Source organism: Heteronotia binoei, chromosome 1 (genome assembly GCF_032191835.1).
Source record: "Heteronotia binoei isolate CCM8104 ecotype False Entrance Well chromosome 1, APGP_CSIRO_Hbin_v1, whole genome shotgun sequence".
Lineage (NCBI taxonomy): Eukaryota > Metazoa > Chordata > Lepidosauria > Squamata > Gekkonidae > Heteronotia > Heteronotia binoei.
In genome coordinates this window covers 149,306,726-149,330,666 of record NC_083223.1, presented here as the reverse complement: position 1 = coordinate 149,330,666, position 23,941 = coordinate 149,306,726, and the positions used below count along the sequence as shown (strand labels likewise).

The window sequence follows — 23,941 nt, the reverse complement described above, 5'->3', positions numbered from 1 at the left end:
GTATACCCCGGAGTTACGCCAGCTGAAACAAGGTCTTGGACGGCTAGGGAGGCAATGGCAACGCACCCATGACAAAGCAACTAGAACAACTTATAGGAAGTTTATGAGGTCCTATGAGATGGCAATCAAGGCCGCAAAGAAAACATACTTTGCAGCTAAGACTGCGTCTGCAAATTCGCGCCCGGCACAATTGTTTAGGATAATTCGGAATTTTACTACATTGCTTCAGGGCAATCCAAACGTTAAGAAATTGGAGATAGGCTGCGAGGCTTTTGCGAAATTTTTTGCTGACAAGATCCAGTCGCTCTGCCACGACTGCCCTGCCAATTTAGATACAGTAACTGAACTCGAGGCCCAATGCGTGTCTTCTGGTTTGATCTTGGAATGCTTTGACTCGCTCAGCTTGGAGGAAGTTGACAGAATTCTTGTCACTGCGCGCCCAACAACCTGTGATCTGGACCCATGCCCCTCCTGGCTAATTAAGGCCTGCCAGGAGGAGCTAAGATGTCCTATACGGGACATCACAAATAGATCTCTTTCAGAGGGCTCCTTTCCAACACCCCTGAAGGAGGCAGTGGTCCACCCTCTCTTGAAAAAGGCTACATCAGACCTGGACGAATTGGCCCATTACCGGCCGGTCTCAAACTTGCCCTTTTTGGGCAAAATTATAGAGAGGGCTGTGGCATTGCAGTTACAGGAATTTCTGGATGATGCTTCCACCTTAGATCTGTGCCAGTCCGGTTTCCACCCGGGCCATGGGACAGAGACAGTTCTGGTCGCCCTCATGGATGACCTCTGGCGACACCTGGATCGAGGCGGCTCGGCAGTGTTGCTGTTGTTAGACCTATTGGCTGCGTTCGATATGGTCGACCATCGGCTGCTGACCCGCCGCCTCGCCGATGCAGGAATTCGGGGGCTAGCCTTACAGTGGCTCTCCTCCTTCCTTGAAGGTTGGGGACAAAGGGTGGCGATTGGAGGGGAGCTGTCCCAGAGACGCCCACTTAATTGTGGGGTGCCTCAGGGGGCAATTATCTCCCCGATGTTGTTTAACATCTACATGCGCCCCCTTGCCCAGATCGCCCGGGGGTATGGGCTGGGTTGCCACCAGTACGCTGATGACACCCAGCTCTATCTATTGATGGATGGCCGGACTGACGATGTCCCTATAAATCTGGACCGGGCGTTGCAAGCCGTGGCGGGTTGGCTCAGGGTGAGCGGGCTGAAACTGAATCCAGCGAAGACTGAGGTCCTTTGCGTAGGCCGTGGCGGGCTGGAGGGGAAATCTCCCTACCAACTTTTGACGGTGCGTCACTGATACCAGTGCGCAGGGTCAAGAGTTCGGGAGTGCTACTGGAGCCTTCCTTGACAATGGAAGCCCAGATAGCTGCCACTGCTAAATCCGCCTTTTTCCACCTTAGGAGGGCGAGGCAGCTGGCCCCCTTCTTGGAACGTAGTGACCTGGCAACTGTGATCCATGCAACGGTCACCTCGAGACTAGACTACTGTAATGCCCTCTACATGGGGCTGCCCCTGTACTGAACCCGGAAGTTGCACCTAGTGCAGAATGCAGCGGCCAGGCTGTTAGTGGGACTACCTCGGTGGGAACACGTACAGCCTCGGCTGCGGGAACTGCACTGGCTCCCACTTGTGTTCCGAGTTCGCTACAAGGTGCTGGTTATTACCTTTAAAGCCCTATATGGCCGAGGGCCTGCCTACCTTAGGGACCGCCTCTCTCCATATGTTCCTCAGAGAGCACTGAGATCTAGTTCTCAAAACCTTTTAAAAATCCCTGGACCAAGGGAAGCTAGATTGAAATCAACGAGGGAGCAAGCCTTCTCAACAATGGTTCCCCAATGGTGGAATCAACTACCAGAGGAGGTGCGAGCCCTGCGAGACCTAAATCAGTTTCGTAGGGCTTGCAAAACCGCCCTCTTTCAGCTCGCTTTTAGGATGAAACCCGGGATATGACAGCTAGCCATCCTATACATACTCTGAATTGTAGCACCTTAATTGATAAATCATAATGGTTTACTCTTGTATCTAATTTTTAGTTTAACTTATGAATGTAACTTAATCTATTTTAACTGTTTATAGTAATGATTGTATTTTATTGTAACCATGGTACTTACCATGCCTTGTTAGCCGCCCTGAGCCTGCCTTTGGCGGGGGAGGGCGGGATACAAAAATAAATTTATTATTATTATTATTATTAACCGCATATTTTTAAGCTGCCCTGAATTTTTTAAACTTTGACAGGACAAGAATTAGTTCCCCCCCAAACTGCTTCTCCAACTGCTGAGACTTCTAGGCAACTGAGCAATGAAGATGGATGGGTTACATACAGGGTAGGGGTGTGCATTCAGCTCTATTTGAGCCAAAAAGATACCCAGAAAATACCTTATTGGTATTTATTGGCTATTCCTTCAGCTGGATATAAAAGGGGGTGTATTTTCAACTATCAAGTATAGCCTATCCTGGATAATCCTGAAAAAAATGCAGAATTATCCAGAAAAACAGGATAGTCACAGTTAAATAGGGTTTAAAGAGAGTACAATTCCTTTAAACACTGTTCTGGGTGAAGCTACAGATTCACAAACACATTTGAGTGGACCACAACACCTTTAAACTCCGTTCGCTCCATTACAGCCTATGGAGACCATTATAGTAAATGATCCCCAAAGGCTATAATGGGGAATCTATCCAAGGATATTGGGGGGGGGGGTCCCCTGTTTTTTGAGATACAGGCAAAAAATTGGTTTGGGTCCAATCTTTTAGAAAACTGGGTTTTGAGAATAGGAACTGTAAGCTATGCTGAATACTTGGTTCTTCTACCTTAAAAAATTGCCCCCTCCCCTCAGACCCCTGGATACCCCCCAGATAGATTTCCCTATGGCTACAATGGTCCCATAGAATATAATTGGTCTGAAAAAAATCAGGATTTTTTTTTGGGGGGGGAACCAAATCCAAAATACCATACTGGTATTGGAATTTGGGGGATTTTGGGGAACACTGAATTTTTGGGGGTTCAATATATCCAAAGAATAGCTCAGTCTGTTAAATACCAGCATTCTCAATGACTTGATCAAAATTGATCGATCATTAGCACTATGCCTATAATTGCGCCATTTTGTAAAAATGTTTGTAGCATTATCAGAAACGTAAAATTTCCAAAAAAGTTTTGAAGGAAAAAACAGAAATTTTAGGAAGAACTGAAATAAATACAGTATTTACTGTGCTATCAAACCTAAACCAATTTTATTTATTTATTATATTCAATTTCTAGGGCACCCTTCCCTGCAATTAGGGTGCAGGGCAGCTAACAACATGATTAAATACAATATGTTAAATCAAAAACTATAGAACATTCATTATATTACATTACAGATGGTGAGCATAATTTCTTCAGTGCCTCCTGGGGGAGGCTTATGGTTGCTGGGGGGTATGAGAGGACTAGACTAATCAGTGTACCATTGCTGCCTCAAATGAATGCCTCTCAGAACATTACTGTCTTGCATGTCCTGTGGAAAGGAAGTAAATTCTGCAGGTCATGGATGTCATCTGACAAAGAGTTCCACCAGGTAGGAGCCAAGGCTGAGAAGGGCCTGATCCTGGTTGAGGACAGCTAGACCTCTCTCAGGCTGGGGGACCACTAATAAGTTCATATTTTCAGAGTGAAGACATATTCATGAAATTTAAAAGTTATAAAAGTTATAAATGCCTTAGTTTTGTACGAACAAAACTGTAAATATGTTCAATACCTGAGGAAAAACTACAAGCTGATATACCCTGTGCTATCTCAGCACACGTACCTTAATTTTGCTATCTAGGTCTACCAATGAAACTTTGTTTTCCTCTGAGGCTTTTTGGTGCAGTTTCTGTCCCACCTACTTCTGATCTGTTCTCTCCCTCCTGCAAAGTAAACCATTCTTGTACCGAATTGTCTATATATCGTTTTTTTAAAGTCCCAGAGAGAATACACTAACCTCCACTGACATGCACTTCATAAAGCGAGTATTTAGGTGATGATAGCATTCGCATATCTGGACGGAATTTCTCTGCAAGTGTTTCTATTACATCCTGTGTTGTGGCAGTGCTAGACACACGGATACATTTAGTTGCAAAATTTCCAGCTGCTTTGTCTTGAAAATAAAATCTCATAACTCCATGGAATTCCAAATCCTGTAATGAAATAAAAAAGAAAGAAATTCCAACCGTTTGGTATTTATCTTTGAAACACACTAGGTTATTTAACTCACATAATTCTGAACAAACAATATTTGTGAGACTTGTGGATGTAGGTAGTTCCTTCCCCTTCCTCCTCTATTTCCAAGACTTTAAAGTGGCAATGGATATTTCCAGAGGAAGATCCAGGCACTAAAGATAAGTGTGCTGCTAATGCCACAACAGTTGTGTTGGCTACTGCCCCATTTTGTGACCGGGAGGGGGGGCAAGGGGGGGGACTAGCAGCAGAAAAGTTATCCAGAACTGAGGAATTCTAGCCAGGTCCAAAATGCAGAAAGGCTTAGACTTGGCTCATAATGACTCATTTCCCAAACTGCAGGAACTAGATTCCAAACATTTCCAACTGTGAATTTTGCATCACCACTAGTTAGTATTTCACTCAAAAACTGTTCAATATAGGCACATTTGCATCACTAGTGGGCAAGAAACCTCTCTGAAACTCAACTCTTTATGAGGTAAGAGACAGTCACTAAGACAGGTCTCCCCCACATCATCTGTCCTGGTGTTTGTGCTCTGAATCTGCCTTATAAACGGAGCAACAGTGGGGAGTGTATTCCAGGAGAGGGCAAGAGGAAAGTCAGTATCAGAACAACAAACCTGGAAGTTGTAAGAAAGCAGCAGGTTATTAACCTTCTCCCACCAACCAAGACTGGTCATAGGGCTTGTATAAGATCACAATGTGACAAGAAAATAAGAGTTCACATAAAAACTTAACCAAAATTTCCATTTAGATACAATTCAGAACACACTTCAGAGCTATGTCAACAAAATAAAGTCTCCCTGAACAGAATGGTGAACAAGCCCTATGTTCACATACACAAGTTCTGCTCTGGTGTAACTCTGGCTTTGGTGTAGAATTGGATAGCATTAAAGGTATGTTCGCAAAGCAGCAGGGTGTAGTGATCATCCCAAACATCTCCAGCTCCAGTCATCTCCAAACACAGACATAACATTACAGCAGCAATTACATTGGAGTATCTTTAAAAATCCATATCCACACATAGACTGTGAAAATGCAATTCCCCTATTACACCCTTCCCCACCCCCCACCCCAGTGCAGTTTAGAATTACCATTCAATCTTCAACCAATTAAGACTCCCCACCAAGCACTATGTAATCCGCAGCCAGCAAACCCACAGCTCAGGAGAGAGGGGGCATGACAGTCTCTGGCCCCTGCCATGCATGTTTAGAATACATGTGGGAGGAATCAGATGGTCAGAATTCCACAGAAACAATGCTTTGCACAAAAAGGAGCATTTTTGCACAAACATGCAAAAACAAGTAAACACTACGCTGCTCAGATCCACTACAGGTCTCCACTTCAGGATAGATACCAAAGCATAACCTCCACTTCTCAAAAGGAGTTCAACGACAGTACACCCCACCCCCACACAAAAATATGTGAAGAGACAGACCATGCTTCAATATGTAACATCTTCCTTGCCATGCACACATAACTAGTGCAGATGTCTCAAGTACCCAACCTCCCTTAACAGTTGCTAGTAGCAAATATGCAGAGTGTGGATGGGGTGGAGGTGTTCTTACCTTGCAGTTTCACTAGCACTGCATCACTACCTAACTGCATCACTTGCAGTTTCACTAGCACTGCATCACTATTGGGGGGGTGGGGGGGGCTCCCTCTGGGAATCCTACCCCCCCAGGGAAAGTGCATGCGCAATACATAGCCTCTCCTCTCCCGGTGTAGTGAACGCCGCATGGTCACTGTCTGGCTATGCCTGGCAGATGGTCACTGCAATGGCCTCTCCTGCATTACTGCATCCGTAGCAACACCTTCTCGCTGGTCCCCCCCCCCCCGTTTTCACAGAGTTTGCTACGTCATGGTGCGACCGAATGTCCGGCGGTATAACCGGATGGGCAGGCTGGGCCCACCAACCTCGCCAGCCTAAGAGAAGGAAAACCCTAACATCAAACCCGGGCAGATAGAGCTCGTTAATGTAACACCTACCACCTGGAGGACTCGCTGCCGGCGTCCCGGCTTACTGGGCCATGGCAGATGACCCCCAGGTGAAAGGGTGGAGCCAGTACCGCGCGCACTGCGCTTCACCTAAAAAATTCCTCTGCGCAGGCCTGAAGGGCATATCCACACACACAACACACAATGCATCAAGTCCTGCAGCGATGGGCAAGGGGCGAAACGGCAGGTGGAAGGTGCCACTGGAAGCCGCAGTCCCAATCCTGCATGTAGGCGGTTCAGGGTATTGGTCGCCTGATGCTAACCCGGAGACGAAAGCATTTTTCGGCAGCACCCTGAATGACCAAGCAGCCTTATCTAGGGACAGCACTGCTTGCTCCACACGGAGAGGGGCCTAGAAAAGGTGGCCTAAACAAAGCTCGTCTCCCCCACCCCAGTTGGCTAGCCGCGGTCAACGGGCATCCTTACTTGCGGTCGAAAAATAACAACAAAGAAAAGGCATGCACCTGCCTCACAAAGTGTGCAAAGACTAAAGCTTGCGTGTTGGAACATCAGAACCATGCTTGACACAGTAGACAGTGCTCGCCCTGAACGACACTCTGCTCTAGTTGCCCACGAACTTCTCAGGTTGAATATCGACATAGCAGCTCTCAGTGAGGTCCGTTTCCCTGAGGAAGGTAGTCTTCAAGAACACGGTGCTGGCTATACCCTCTACTGGTCGGGTAAGTCAAAGGCTGAGAGCCGCCTTTCTGGCATTGGCTTCATGGTCAGGAACTCCATTGCCTCCAAACTCGAAAACCTGCCAACAGGTCACTCAGATCGCATCATGTCCATGCGCCTCCCACTTCAAAACAAGCAGCATGCAACACTCTTCAGTGTGTATGCCCCAACCCTTCAAGCAGATCCTGCAGAAAAGAACAAGTTCTATGCTGATCTACGCAACCTCGTACGGAAGACCCCTACAGAGGACAAGGTGATCATCCTTGGCGACTTCAATGCCAGAGTAGGTAAAGACTCGGAAGCCTGGAAAGGAGTACTTGGCAAACACGGCATTGGCAACTGCAATGACAACGGGCGCCTCCTACTAGAATTCTGCATGGAGCACCAGCTCACCATCACCAACACTATCTTCCAGCAGAAGAACAGTCTGAAGACAACCTGGATGCACCCACGGTCCAAGCATTGGCACCTTATCGACTACATTCTGGTGCGCCAGAGAGACCTTCGAGATGTCTTACACACCCGAGTAATGCCCAGCGCAGAATGTCATACGGATCATCGTCTTGTACGCTGCAATCTCCGTCTTCACTTTAAACCCACACCCAGGAGAGGAGGTATCCCTCGGAGGAAGTTTCAGGTTGGCAGCCTCCAGTCAGCCGAAGTTAAAGCTGCCTTCCAGGCAAAACTCCAGTCAAGAATTGAGGACCCCAGTTGCCCCACAGACCCTTCTCCAGAAGCACTCTGGGAACACCTAAAAACTACTGTCCTGCAGATCTCTGAAGAAGTCCTCGGGTTCTCCACAAGGAAGAACAAGGACTGGTTTGATGAGAACAATCAAGAGATCCAAGAATTACTGGCAAAAAAGAGATCTGCCTACCAAGCACATCTTGCTCAGCCCTCCTGTCCTGGGAAAAAAGCAACCTTTCGCGCTGCATGTAGCAACCTCCAGCGCAAGCTTCGAGACATTCAGAACGAGTGGTGGACCAAGCTTGCAGAGAGAACCCAGCTGTGTGCAGACACTGGTGATTTAAGAGGGTTCTACGAAGCCCTGAAGGCAGTATATGGTCCATCATATCAGGCTCAGAGTCCCTTGCGTAGTGCAGACGGCCAAGTGCTCCTCACAGACAAGGCATCCATACTGAACTGGTGGTCGGAGTATTTCAGGTTCTCTTCAGTGCCAACCACGTAGTTCAAGATTCAGCAATCCACCTCACCCCACTTCAACCGGTGAAAACAGAGTTGGATGAGATCCCCACCCTAGAAGAGACTGTTAAAGCCATCAAGCAACTGAAAAGTGGCAAGGCAGCGGGAGTTGATGGAATTCCACCAGAGATCTGGAAGCATGGGGGCACAGTACTACATAGCTCACTTCACAAAGTACTTGTCACCTGCTGGGAACAAGGCAAATTACCACAGGACTTTCGCGATGCAATCATCATCACCCTATACAAGAACAAAGGGGAAAAGTCAGACTGCTCCAACTACCGGGGGATAACCCTGCTCTCCATCGCAGGCAAAATCCTTGCCAGAATACTCCTGAACAGACTGGTGCCCGCCATTGCAGAAGAACTCCTCCCAGAGAGCCAGTGCGGCTTCAGAGCTAACAGGAGCACCACCGACATGGTATTTGTTCTCAGGCAGCTCCAAGAGAAATGCAGGGAACAGAACAAGGCTCTGTATGTGACTTTTGTCGACCTTACCAAAGCTTTCGATACCGTTAGCAGGAAAGGCCTGTGGCAAATCTTGGAACGTTTAGGATGTCCCCCAAGGTTCCTCAGCATGATCATCCAGCTACACGAAGACCAGCGAGGCCAAGTCAGACACTGCAACGACCTCTCAGAGCCCTTCCCAATAGGCACAGGTGTAAAGCAAGGCTGCGTTCTCGCGCCAACTCTCTTTAGCATGATGCTTCAAAGAGCCGCAGTAGATCTAGATGATGACGATGGTGTATACATCCGCTATCGCACCGATGGCAGCCTGTTCAACCTGAGGCGACTAAAGGCACACTCCAAGACAATGGAAAAACTCATCCGAGAGCTACTGTTTGCTGATGATGCTGCACTCGTCTCCCACTCGGTATCAGCTCTGCAGCATATGACGTCCTGCTTTGCAGAGGCTGCCAAGCTATTCGGCCTAGAAGTTAGTCTGAAGAAGACAGAAGTTCTCCACCAGCCTGCACCCCAGGAAGATTATCACCCCCCCTGCATCACTGTGGGTGAATCAGTTCTGAAGACAGTCCAGCAGTTCAGCTACCTGGGGTGCATCATCTCCTCAGATGCCAAGATCGACAAGGAGATTGACAACAGGCTGGCAAAGGCAAACCGTGCATTTGGCCGACTGCACAAAAGAGTGTGGAGCAACAAGCATCTGAAAAAAGGCACAAAGATCAATGTTTACAAAGCGGTTGTGATGACAACCCTCATCTACGGCTCCGAATCGTGGGTTTTATACCGTCATCACCTGCGACTCCTTGAGCGCTTTCATCAGCGCTGCCTTCGCACCATCCTCAACATCCACTGGAGTGACTTTGTGACCAACACTGAAGTCCTCAAGCGGGCGGAGGTTACCAGCATCGAGGCACTGCTGTTGAAGACGCAGCTGCGCTGGGCAGGGCATATTTCTAGGATGGAAAACCACCGCCTTCCCAAGATTGCCCTGTATGGCGAACTCTCCACCGGTCATCGAAATAGAGGGGCACCGAAGAAGAGGTACAAGGACTCCTTGAAGAAATCCCTTAGCACCTGTCACATCAACCATCACCAGTGGTCTGACCTAGCCTCAGATCGCAAAGCATGGAGGCACACCATCCACCAGGCTGTCTCTTCCTTTGAGAACGCACGCATAGCTGGTCTTGAGGACAAAAGGAGATTGAGGAAGAATCGCACTGCTACAGGACCAACCCTAAATCAGACTTTTCCCTGCAGCCGCTGTGGCCGGACCTGCCTGTCCCACATTGGTCTTGTCAGCCACCAGCGAGCCTGCAGCAAACGTGGACTATTGCACCCTTCTTAAATCTTCGTTCGCGAAGCCAAGCCGAGAGAGAGAGAGCATCACTACCAGTCTCAAGTACCCAACCTCCCTTAACAGTTGCTAGTAGCAAATATGCAGTGCGGATGGGGTGGAGGTGTTCTTACCTTGCAGTTTCACTAGCACTACATCACTACCAGTGTTTTGCCATGCCAATGTAACCTGCACTCCTTCACGTGAGGAGACATGGGACGCACAACTACAGTCTTGGGTGTCTAGCAAGCATCTCGGTTTGACCATTGCTACTGCTGGTCAAATACCTATAGTGCCTAATGCCTTTTATGACTACAGCCTCATTAAGCATCCCCAGCAGACAGTTTTCAATGAAACCCCTACAAGGGATGAGTAAGCAGTGACTCAGTGGATATAACAGCACATTTGCTCTTTACTACTACTGTAGAACTTTATTCATTACTATGCTTGTTTCTCTTCTGGGTCTTGACAGCAATCCAACAAGGGGAGAACTTCTAGCTGCCCTGCCTGTTAAGTGCTCTCAAGCTGCTTCCGATTTATGGCACCTCTATGAATTAGTGCCTGGCAGAACATCTCTACTTTATAGGCCCTGCAAAATCCTGACAAAATGGCTCAAGCATACACCTTTCTTTCTTAATTCCCAAGCTGCCAACTTTCATCTCCTTTCTTAATTGCTGTTTTCCAGCTGTCCAATCACCAAAATTCCATCTGCTTTCATTAGTCACCATTAGGGAGAGGTGAAACCTAACTTGTCTACCATAGATGTCCTGTATGACCTAGGGTCACACCTACTCACGTATGAACCTACCTGACAATTCCACTAATCTTCAGAGGCCATACTTTGGAATGCACCACTATCTAGATGGGTGGCAACCTAAGTTATGGCTTTTGCAGTCATAGCACCAAAACCTTGGACTTCTCCCCCCAGAGCAATTTGTCTGTCTCCTACCGTTGTATTCCACCAGCAGATGAAAAGGGTTGGTGTGGACATTTTTTGTTTGCCATTCTTTCACTAAATCTCTCTGGCTCTGTTCATGTGTTTTATTTAATTGTTTTAATATTTGATATATTTATCCATATTTTAACAAAATAAACATATTTCCCAAATCAGGAACTAGAGGAATTACTTTATTTGAATGTGTCTTTCTTTGTTGCTGCCCTAGTGTCTACTCTCCCACTGCCAATGCAAAAAGCTTGTGCTTTTGATTTCAACCCAGTCCAAGACCTGAACTTTTGGAGCAGAGAAGTTTTGAATGTCTATCAGGGTTGCTCTGAGTGAGTCACAAAAGTATGGCTTCTAATGGCAGTATAATGGCAGTTGTGCTACACACTCATATCTATACTTTGCACTACATTTCTGTGAAAATCTCTCTGTAGTTTGGCTTTCCAATCATCATCATCCAAAGGCAAGCTATATGCTATGTGTACTTCGATGGCTCCTTTTAGGGATGTTCTGCTTTTCTTTTCTTTTCTTTTTTTTCTTCTGCATTTTCTTTATTAAAGGAAGAATTTAAAAATTAACAACTCCCAACAAAATCTTTTACACTATACAATATCACTTAAACATTGTATCTTCATGTTGTCTTCATCCTTCTCTCAAAGAAGCCCCTGAGGCTATTTGAAACCATGATACACATTAAAAAGGATTTCTGAACTCTTCTCCACTAAAAACTGTCTCCTTGTTTTTGATCCCACTGGGGAAAGCATACCAAAGATAAAGGTAACTGTCAGTTTTTAAGTTTATGCATCTTTTTACCCTCAAGCATTTATAAACCCACCACCCTATTTCCTTAAAGAAATTTTGTCAACACGCAAAAAGAGAGCAATGGTACAATGCGCTGAGACCTATGGAGGGAAATAAATCATGAGACCTATGGAGACCTATGGAGGGAAATAAATCATAAACACAAAACTCCATTACATTATGCAAATATGAAAGGGGGGGTTATGCTGAACAGTTCTTCTAGACTTTTATTTCTAAACCCCAGAGGAAGCTCAAGTTACAATGAATCCAAAGATACTATAAAAGACTGTCAGTGTTTAAAAATATGTATGCCTTTACTACAGAGCAAGGTGCTTAAAGGATTACGCAAACCTAAAGGGCTAGAAAGCAAAGAACCGGAAACTGGGAAGCAAAGCAAAGTTTGGAGGGTGTCAGTCTGAGGAGGAGGGATGTGACCCCTAAGTAGGGACCCCTTTCTTGGACAACAAACTAATATTCTCTCATACTGAGGATACCTCTGGGGGGCTGGGGGGGTGGACTTCTGGAAGTGGGTAATTTGATCATTAGGAAAAAAGAGACTGGAGTCTGTGACAGGCATTTTGACTGCATGGTGACTTACCTGCCTGATGCAAAGGTTGCTGACATCATGTGCTGTCTACATAGATTGATAGATAGCACTGGGGAGGAATCAGCAGTCATGGTGCACATTTACACATTGCGAAATGTAGTTGTAGGGTCCAGGAGGAAAAATGTAGGTTACTGGGTAGAAATTTAAAGGCCCAGCTGTGTCAATATGATACAATTAGAAACACAGGCTGCCACCTACACAAGATCATTCTTAATTCCATGGAATATGTACCGGTAATTGCATTCCAACTACATACATTCTATCTACACATGTCCTAAGCATGAATAGTCTCAGAGCCATGTCGGACTGAAACAGAACAGCTAGATTTGAGTCCAGTTGTTTCAAGTTTCAAGTTTATTTCAATGTATATCCCGCCCTTCCCACTGAAGTGGCTCAGGGCGGCTCACAGCACATAAAATCTAACATAAAATTATTGAATTTAAAACATCTTACACAATTAAAACAGTAAAATAAAACATATAACAGCGGTCTATTAAAACTACACTCAAGTTTCCAATGCCAGTTAGTTATAGGCCAGCCGGAAGAGGGCTGTCTTACAGGCCCTGCGGAACTGGCCAAGGTCCTGCAGGGCCCTCACCTCTTCTGGCAGCTGGTTCCACCAGAAAGGGGCCGTTACAGAGAAAGCCCTGTCCCTGGTAGATTTCAGGCGGGCTTCCTTTGGCCCAGGGATAACGAGCAGATTTTGAGATCCTGATCGCAGTACTCTCTGGAGAACATGTGGGGAGAGACGGTCCCTAAGGTAGGCAGGTACTAGGCCATATAGGGCTTTAAAGGTAATAACCAGCACCTTGTACCAAACTCGGTATATTATTAGCAGCCAGTGCAGAATCCGGAGCCCCGGCAAAATGTGCTCCCATCTTGGGAGCCCCAATAACAACCGGGCAGCAGCATTCTGCACTAACTGCAACTTCCGGTTTCGGCACAAGGGCAGCCCCATGTAGAGGGCATTGCAGTAGTCCAACCTCGAGGTGACCGTTGCATGGATCACCATTGCTAGATGGTCACGCTCCAGGAAAGGGGCCAACTGCCTCGCCCGCCTAAGATGAAAGAATGCAGACTTAGCAGTGGCTGCTATCGGAGCCTCCATCGTTAAGGAAGTATCCAATAGTACCCCCAGGCTCTTGACCTTGTGCATCACTGTCAACAGCGCACCGTCAAAAACTGACAGGGGGATTTCCCCTCCCGGACCCCGACGACCCAAGCAAAGGACCTCTGTCTTCGCCGGATTTAGCCTCAGCCTGCTCAGCCTGAACCACCCAGCCATGGCCTGTAACGCCCGGTCCAAATTTTCTGGGGCGCAGGCCGGCCATCCATAAGCAGACAGAGCTGGGTGTCATCAGCATACTGGTGACAACCCAGCCAATACCCTCGGGCAATCTGGGCAAGAGCGCGCATATAGATGTTAAATAACATTGGGGAGAGGACCGCCCCTTGAGGCACTCCGCAATCAAGCGTGTGCCCTGGGACATTTCACCCCCAAACGCGACCCTTTGTCCCCAACCCTCAAGGAAAGAGGAAAGCCATTGTAAGACCAACCCCTGAATCCCCGCGTCGGCGAGGCGGCGGGTCAGTAACCGATGGTCGACCGTATCGAACGCTGCCAATAGGTCCAACAACATCAGCACCGTCGAGCCGCCCCGATCCAGATGCCGTTGAAGGTCATCTACCAGGGCAACCAACACAGTCTCCGTCCCGTGGCCCGGGCGAAAGCCAGACTGAAGGGGATCAAGGACGGAAGCATCCTCCAGGAAACTCTGTAGCTGCATCGCCACTGCCCTCTCAATGAGTTTGCCCAAAAAGGGCAAATTTGAGACCGGCCGGTAGTGTGCCAATTCAGCCGGGTCTAATGTTGTTTTTTTCAAGAGGGGACGGACCACCGCCTCTTTAAGCGGTGTTGGGAAATGCCCTTCCATCAGGGATCTATTTATGATATCCCGCACAGGATATCTAAGCTCCCTCTGGCAGGATTTAATAAGCCACGAGGGGCATGGGTCCAATTTGCAAGTTGTTGGGCATGCAGATAAGAGGATCCTGTCAACTTCCTCCAGGCTGAGAGCACTGAAACCATCCAGAACACGATCCAAAGACAGGCACGGTACCTCGGGTTCGCTAACTGTCTCTAATATGGCAGGGAGGTCGCGGTGGAGTGACGCGATCTTATCCGCAAAAAAAATTGCAAAGGCCTCACAGCCAATCTCCAATTCATTAGAATTTGGTCTGCCTTGTGGCAGCGTTGTAAGACTCCGAATTATATTGAACAGTTGTGCTGGGCGCGAAATTGCGGACGCAAACTTGGCCGCAAAGTATGTTTTCTTTGCGGTTTTGACTGCCATCTCATGGGACTTCATAATCTCTCTATAAGACATTCGAGTTGCTTCGTCTCGAGTACGCCGCCACTGCCTCTCTAGTCGCCTGAGTCCCCGTTTTAATTGACGCAACTCTTGGTTGTACCAAGGTGTCGACTTTAAATGAGGGCGCAGAGGATGCCTGGGTGCGATCTCATCGATGGCTCTGGAGAGCCTATCATTCCAAGACTCCACCAGATCATCTAAGAAATCGCCAGGAAGGCCAGGGATTCCGCAGGGCCCTCAGGAACCGTTCCGGGTCCATCAGGCTCCGCGGGCAAGCTAAAATACGTTCTCCGCCTAAACAGGCTTGGGGTGGCACATCCACTCGAGCCTTGAGGGCATAGTGATCCGACCATGGCACTGCTTTAGCAGTAATATCGTTCACTAAAACTCTCACCGCGAAGACAAAGTCTAACATGTGCCCCGCCTGATGGGTGGGCGTTGTAACAATTTGGGGGAGTCCCAGTGTCACCATGGATGACACCAGGTCCATCGCCCGGTTGGAGGCTGCGTCATCGGCATGAAAATAGAAGTCGCCCAAGATCAATAGCCTTGGGTACTCCAATGCCCAGCCTGCCACGGCCTCCATCAGGGATGATAAGGTGCCAGCCGGTGCGTTAGGCGGACGGTACACCAGCCAGATCGCCAACCCCTCCCCAACGTCCCACATCAAACCGGCACATTCAATGCCCTTGATCTCCGGGGCCGGGAGAGCCCGAAAGAAGTAAGCCTCTCATATGAATAGTGCCACTCCTCCCCCCCCCGCCCACTAGTCCACGACTGGTGAAAGACCGAGTATCCTGAGGGGGCCATTTGGGAGAGAGCTACGGTCTCCCCATCGCGCACCCAGGTCTCAGTCACGCATGCCAGGTCCACGTCCTGCTCCAGCAGGAATTCCCGAAGGATAGCGATCTTATTATTGATGGACCTGGCATTACATAACACCAGTGACGGAGGCGAGTAATTTCGCCTGGCCCCACTATCTGTCACCGTCGGGATGGGACGCAGGCTGGAAGGTGGTCGAGTACTGTCATGTCTCGGCCTCCTTCCCTTGTAATTCTGCCTGTTCCCACCATCATACCTTCCCCTCCCCAGGAGTACAGGAATCCCCAGGCCAGTCATTTCCTGCTGATGCCCACCAGCCCTTCAGACTGGCAGAATATCTGTACCTATTCCCTCTTCAACCCTCCCGTCTCCAACCAATCAACTGCCAACTACCAATAGCTAATAGTTATTTAAGTTAAATCCCTCCCCCAATCAACCTCTAATTCCTTAACTAACAATGATTAAATTAACATGTCCATTGGCTCCTTAATTAAAAAACCTTCCCCAACCAACAACCCATCTCTAATTAATTTGCCATAAATAAATCTCCAATTAGCTAATCAATAAATATCATTTAAATAACCAATAAATAATTAATTATCCTGTTCTACTAAATTGGCAGTTAAAAACCGTTAGGGTTACAGGGTAAAGTGCTGTTGTTTCCAAAGTGACGATAGCCGTAAAGTGCAGTGTTCTTCTTATTGTTGTTGTTAAAGTGCGTCAGTGTCCGTAGAGTGCAAATGAGTTTATTCTTATTCTTGGGCGATGTAAGTGCGTGTGTTCTTATTCGAGGGGGGGGAGGGTGTGGTCTTACTCAGAGGTGCAGTATACTATCGTGCTGTCTGGCAACCTGAGGCAGCCCTCCACACAACACCGGGGGCCCAGGGAGGTACTAACCCCCGTGTCCCTTCAGCTGCGCGGCTACACCCCCAGGGACCCAGAATTGCACAGTAGCCTGCTGTTGTCACCATCCCCACCAGGCGTCCTCCGGTCACACCTCACCCCTGTCGATCTTCCCAGCCTGTTCCAACTCCCCCTGTTCTTTGTCCACAACCCCCAATCACAATGTCCGGGGGGGGGAGGGGGAGAAGGTGGGGCCGTCGTCCCGCTGGTAGCCCAGCTCCCTTGGTACTTCGCCCCGTCCCTTTCCCGCAGCTTCGCCAGAACGCTGCCGCTCAGCTCCTCCAGGCTTTGCTCACACTCGGCCAAAACGCAACCGCTCAACTCCTCCAGGCTTTGCTCGTGTTCAAGCCTCGAACGCTCCAGCCTCGCACCAATCCACAGTCCACGCCCAACTCTCAGCTTTCGCCTGGTCTCGTCCACTGCACCCCAGCCCCAACCACCTCAGCGTCCAGCCCACGGCTCCGACCAGCTCGCACTCCCAGGCCACGCCGTCCTTCACCACCTTGGCATCAGCCCCGCTGGTAACTGCGCAGAGGAAGCTCTGGCTCTTTCTTTCCTTCCCCAGGCGACCAGGATGGAGAGGAGCCTTGGCAACTTACCCTTTGGTTGGGATATTAAATTGTTAGAATATGTCAGACAGAAGGCTGAAATTTGATATACACAAGTTCAAAGGGAGTATGAATACTAGGGAAAAAACAAAAAATATAGCAATTCTATGCTTTTCTATAGCATCCGGATTTATTTAGGCAACACTGAGGATAGAAGTTCTGTAGCTTTCTCCTATGGGTGAAGATGATATTCTAGAATCTAATGCATCATTCATTAGTTGTACCTTAGAGATGCAACAAAAATTTTGCGATATAAGCTTTCACAAGGCCAGCAGTCTGCAAACCTGGAGAATTAATGTACTATTCGCCATCTGTCTTTATAATGCATTTCTAACATCACTTCCTGTTTTTATCTGGCAAATGTTTTTAATGTCTCTGTACATCACTCAGAGCCTTGAAGTAGCAGGAATCAGGTGATTTATAAATCAAATAAACAAACAACAACAACAGTCAAAACTCCTTTCGGCAGACATGGAAAATATTCCTATATACTTATTCTATATTAGTTATAAACCACTCCATTCTGACTTCTACTGAAAAGGACAAATGAGTATTAGTTTTTAAAAATCACATCATTTTGCATTTCTTTGGTATCACAGGAAAAACTGAGTAGAGGACCTGGATAGCTACAAGATTCCAGTTAGATAACTACAAATAATTCCAAAAGGAATTACTCTTATTTGTCTTTAGTAAATCAGTGCCACATTGTAAAGATATTTTAAATTAAACCCATATAAATGGCATTTTAAGAGCCCCATGGCACACTGTGGTAAAACTGCAGTACTGCAGTCCTAAGCTCTGCTCATGACCTGAGTTCGATCCCGGTGGAAGCTGGGTTCAGGTAGCCAGCTCCAGGTTGACTCAGCCTTCCATCCTTCTGAGGTCAGTAAAATGAGTACCCAGCTTGCTGGGGGGAAAGTGTAGATGACTGGGGAAGGCAATGGCAAACCACCCCATAAAAAGTCTGCCGTGAAAATGTGAAAGCAATGTCACCCCAGAGTTGGAAACAACTGGTGCTTGCACAGGGACTACCCTTACCTCTTTTTTTTTTTTAAATGACATTCTATTGTAACAGACATCCCAGATCAAAAATAGTGTATTGACACAGAAAGAATTATTCTGGTCATTTTAAACAATGTTCATCCATTCTAATATGCTGTTCAAGAATTTCAACCGTATTTCCAGATCACAAGCCCTGGGTAATCCAAATGGAAGTCTTTGGCCAGAGCTAGTTGCACATTGAAGTAATAAAAAAGGGAAAAAAATACACTGCAACTACAGCTTGGCAGAGATAGTCTTCCAAACTTCCTATACATGTGTTCTAGACCAGACTAGAAGTTTTCTATGGGTACTTGTCAAGATCCCTTGCCATATTCTGTATCCTTGCTTTGTCTAGAAGAAACCAAAAGTCACCCATCCTACGAGGGACGCCAGTTCACTCCTTCCCAGCCTGGCCGTCAAGGTTACTCCAGCATGTTATCTCATGGTGATTTCATATGTTGCTTTGTAGTGTGAGAAACAAATGGCATTATTTTGTATGTGCTTTTGTTTTTGAATTCATCTCATGCCTAACAAAATGGTGTGCTGGTAACGCTCATAGTGAAACTATATTCCTAGCACACCTGCAGCTGCACCCCAGTTCTGACACTGGCTCAAACAGTATCACTAGTGCTATCTTACAATATACACTTATCCTGAACCTATGGAGAGTTGCTATTATTGAAGATAGTTCCCGGACCAGACAGTACTAGCATCTCACAGACAGTGTGCAATTGCAATAAAAAAGGCCAGCGCCATGCTGGGAATTATTAGGAAGGGAATTGAAAACAAATCAGCCAGTATCATAATGCCCCTGTATAAATTGATGGTGCAGCCTCATTTGGAGTACTGTGTACAATTCTGGTCACCACACCTCAAAAAAGATATTATAGCATTGGAGAAAGTGCAGAAAAGGGCAACTGGAGTGATTAAAGGTTTGGAACACTTTCCCTATGAAGAAAGGTTAAAACGCTTGGGGCTCTTTAGCTTGGAGAAACGTTGACTGTGGAGTGACATGACAGATTTTATAAGATTATGCATGGGACAGAGAAGGTAGAGATAGAAGTACTTTTCTCCCTTTCCCACAATACAAGAACTCGTGGGCATTCAATGAAATTGCTGAGCAGTCGAGTTAGAACAGATAAAATGAAGTACTTCTTCACCCAAAGGGTGATTGACATGTGGAATTCACTGCCACAGGAAGTGGTAGCGGCTACAAGCATCGACAGCTTCAAGAGGGGAATGGATAAGCATATGGAGCAGAGGTTCATCAGTGGCTATTAGCCACAGCTTATTGTTGGAACTCTCTGTCTTGGGCAGTGATGCTCTGTATTCTTGTGCTGGGGGGGGGCACAGGGGAAGGGCTTCTGGCCCCGCTGGTGGACCTCTTGATGGCGCCTGGGTTTTTTGGCCACTGTGTGACATGGAGTGGACTGAATGGGCCACTGGCCTGATCCAACATGGCTTCTCTTATGTTCTCACTAAAAACTGATATTGTCTGTTTGCATTGTTAGGATTTTCCAAATAGTTGTTTCACACATTAATTCAGATACTAGAATTATCAAAAACTGATTCACTTTTAATGGTATGGCTAGGCATACATGGTTGTCATTCTAAATCTGAGTGGATTGCCCTGAATAATTTTTTTAAAAAACAAACCACAGGTGAATACAAATATATCCTTCCTCTTCCTTAAAAAAAAAAACACCTTACTTTTGCAATGGGTACTGCACTATTTTTGATCTTTTTATTCCTTATTTAAAGCACTGACTGGCTAATTTATTATTACAATAAATATTAACTGCCTTTCCATAAATAGCAGACCAAAAGCCGTTTATATAGTATTCTGAAACAAAGATATAAGAACAAAACACCCACATTACCACTAAGTAATCCATACCAAGAGTCAATGAAAAAAACAACAAAATCAGTAAAATCAGTAAAAGATCATCACGAACAATGTAATCTTCCACATTCGCTTAAAAGCAGACAAGAAGTTATTACCTCAAATAGCAGCCCACTCAAAAGAGTCATAGTGGCCACAGAAAATGTCCCAGAATGGGCTGCTACAGATCACTTCTTTATGTTGAACACAGAAAGGAGAAGTTGCTGGAAGGAACACAGTTGGTACATAGACTAATATAGGGAGCAACTGAACTTCAGAGACGTGGGTCCCAGTCTGGGAAATACTTTAAAAAGTAAAAAAAAAATAATCACACTTTAAATTGAACCTGGAAAACAAACTGGTAGGGCTGTCAGATAGAGGGTGGTGTGGAATTGTTTTCTGTGGCCCCAGAAGGTAGGACCAGAACCAATGGGTTGAAATTAAATCAAAGGAGTTTCTGGATCAACAATAGGAAGAACTTTCTGATCAATTCAGCAATTCCTCAGTGGAACAGACTTCCTCAGGAGGTGCTGGGCTCTCCTTCCTTGGAGGTTTTTAAACAGCGGCTAGATGGCCATCTGACAGCAATGAAGATCCTGTGAATTTAGGGGGAGGTATTTGTGCAGGGGGTTGGACTAGATGACCCTGGAGGTCCCTTCCAACTCTATGATTCTATGATTCTAGGTATGAAAAAATTAGCCAGAGTTAAGACAAACTTCTGTATTCTGAACAAACGAAACTTTCAGAGCAATTTTAAAGAGCACCCCCATATAATGCAAATTACAATAATCTAGCTGCAGGGTTACAGAAATACAGATCAGCATGTCCCGATTGGCTGATGCTAGGAAGGGAATTGATCTAGAAATATGTAATTAGAAGAAGAAACAATGGCAACCTGTCTCTCTGTCAGCAAAGCCAGATCAAAAAGCACCCTTGAGTTCTTATGACATGCCAAAAAGAGACCTGCTTCACTTTAAATGGCAACACAATGCCCCTGAAACACCTTTACTGACTTGCATGACCTCCACCATTTCCTGGATTTAGTTTCAGCTTTGTCCCTTCTAGTAACATCATTTGGGCAACAATGGGTCCTAAAAATATCCCTTTGCCAAAGAATGGAGGGATCTTAATTTCTCTTAGAACAACAGGCACAACGATCCAGTTTACAGGTGATGGCCTTTACCATTTCAAGAATCCTGTAAAGATCCAGCAAAAGGATTAGTTCAAATCTCTCCATAACTAACAACTTGAGCAGACAGTTTCAGACAACTGTAGCATCTGATCTACTTTCAAACTGAGTATAATATGGATCAATCAGAGAGGTTCCATCCAGGAAGAATATAGCATAGCAATAAGGTCACAGCAAATGACCAAATTACTCTTTGGATCAATTCTAGGAATCAAAAGACTCTATAATGTCATAAAAATTTGATGTGATGAGAATCAGCAGACAGAATGGTAGCAGTAGGGGAGCTTTCTTTGATGCTGTCATTATCACGTCACAAGCTGAGCTGTATGGCACACTGCCTGGTTCAGCTGAGGAGCATGCACAGAAATGCTTCTTTGCATATCCAAAAGAAGTTGCAATTTTCATAAGGCTGACATTTGGTTTAAAAATCTAGATTACCTGACTACTCAAGTATCTAAAGCATTAATTTAGCACAATACCAAATGGAGAGAATGATGCAGATTACTGAAATTATTGTTCCTAGAGCACAGAAGCTTTCCAGGCATGCTGCAAATGCCACATCACATGGAAGTCCCTGTTTTTCACAGCAAATGCAATGGATCTGGTCCTGACTCATGGGTACTCATGACCTAGGTTACCATGATGAACTAGCAGTCATTTGACTCATACTCGCCTTTGTACTTTGCATTCCTCTATTTTCTACTTCCTTGAAGTTGTAGGATATGGTCACCAGGAGAAGCTAGACATGTGGTCTAACTGGAGATAAAAAGGATAAGTTATCTGACTGGAAATGTAAAATAGCAGGTGCCTGCTCCAAATTAAGGATGTATAACTAACTCTTGCTGTGCTAAGGAGCAGATTAAAGTTGCCAAATAATAGGGTACTAAATATTTGACCAACAAATTGATGGACATAACAATCCAATATCTTTGTTTCACCAAAACAAGATCAAAGATATTAATATATTCCTAAAATTATTTATGAAAAGCTTATCTTCATTTCCAGCAACAAACAGAAGAAATTCTACATTATCTGTTATAACGTTCAAGAAGCTTTTTATTTAAAAATAAAGCCCAATGTTCTTATTTATGCAAGAAAGGAGGTTGCCATGGACTATACTTTTCAAGATTTTTAAAATGCTGTGCCAATGACTAAACAACTGTTCATAGAGCCATGGAGCCTTGAATGACTTACAGCCTGCTCTAAGCAATCTGATTGGTTAGCATCAACTGAGTACAGAAAGTCTTAAGAAGCTGGATGTTGAGGAGATTCAGTCAGATTCCTCCCTTAACTGAGAAGAGACATGTACTGAGACCATCTGAGAACAGTCCTGACCAAAAGAATCTAGTGCTGATAGAGTCAGATTTCAGTTTTGACTGAACACAGTCTGAATTCAGCATTATTATTATTATTATTATATTGATGTTGTTATTGTAATTTATGAATCGCCTCATCCCAGCCAAAGCCAGGCTCTAGGCGATGTACAACAAAGATACACATAAAATCAGTAAAATCGGTGAATTAAAAGCAATTCCAACCCAATGGACAAGAACTGTGTCTTACCATAACTATGCAGAGTGGGGAGGCCTGCTTTTATCCATCGTATAGATGCCTGCATTTGCTTTGCACTATAATTTGTTGTACTGCTGTAACAAAATCTAAATAAGCATTCCACCCCAGCCAGCAACACACATTCTTCTGAGACATGTGAAGACCACCTCTTATCTCTCAAGATGGTGCTTCCAACTTTCACTTTTGGAAAAGACTGTGAACTGTGGGGGATGGGGGTATTGCTAAGGTGTCTGTCTTTGAATATTCAGCCCACCAGAATTTGGGCGCCTGAAGCACTGCGTAATTAACGGTTGGTTGTAATCTATAAAGGTGTGAACTGACCAATGCCACTCAGTTCAGCAAAGCCTGTCTTATTACATCGAATTATTACATCAAAGAGGTGTTGCACAAAACTTGACAATTACCTGAGTGCAGTTCGAACAGACAGAGAACAGGAGGGAAGACTGGGAAGAAGTTTGGGTAGCAGAGAAAACTCCCATTTCGGCCAAAGGAAAGGGGAACTTCTAGGGACAGAAGAAGACTCCCTACCCAGTCAAACAAGAAGAATTACCTCTGAGGAGTACAGAATTCCCTGGTGTAATGTGATTAGAAACTGCCTGTAGAGACATTAAAAGTCAGTGAATATCTCAAGAAGAGTACTGTTGATCCAAGAGAAGGGGTTTGGTTACTGGGAAGATGTTACCAGCCTTCTGGCTGCCAAAATAGTCTGATTACTCAAATAATGTGTTCTAGAGCAGGGATATCAAACATGCATCCTGCGGGCTCAGGGGTGTCAAAGATGCAGTCCAGGTCCTGAGCAACTTCCTTTCCCTGTTTCCTTTCCACTACTGCTGCACTGTAGTTTGCTTTTTCCTTAGCTTCCTCTGTTTCCTGCTTCCTGCCTTGTCTCCCTTCCTCCTCTCTCTCTCTCACACGCGCACACAAAGCTCCATGGCTGCTTTCTGCTTTGTGTGGGGAAAAGATATAAAGACAAGCACCTCTCTCTCACACACACACCTTTCTGCTTCCTTCTCTGGAACTGTTCCTCTTTCGGGAAGGAAGGGTGGGAAGAAAGTCTCATGAGGAAAGAGAGTTCTACCTAATGACAGCTTCAAGACAAACAATGCTTTATTCCAAGTATAAGCTTTTGTGCACAAACACATTTCTTTGGAGAAAGGGTGGATGGATTCTTCTGATAAGCACAATGTTCACTGAAAAAATTATTTTAGCTTATTATGAATACTTATTGTTTTTAAATAAAGATTGGATTTCTTTGTTCCTATTTGGGTTTATTTTCTTTCAAAAAGACCCTGATTAGGGCTTAAAA

General features: G+C 45.7%; 1 protein-coding gene across 6 annotated transcripts in view; it reads right to left on the bottom strand.

Moving 5' to 3' along the window:
• Nucleotides 1-23,941, bottom strand: part of AFDN (afadin, adherens junction formation factor) — a 221,883-nt gene that overhangs the window by 174,313 nt on the left and 23,629 nt on the right. For all 6 annotated transcript variants that reach the window (XM_060242324.1, XM_060242299.1, XM_060242308.1 and 3 more), the window contains exon 2: nt 3,984-4,179. In XM_060242324.1, coding sequence (XP_060098307.1) covers nt 3,984-4,179 — 196 coding nt within the window. The remainder of the gene's footprint in view (nt 1-3,983; nt 4,180-23,941) is intronic.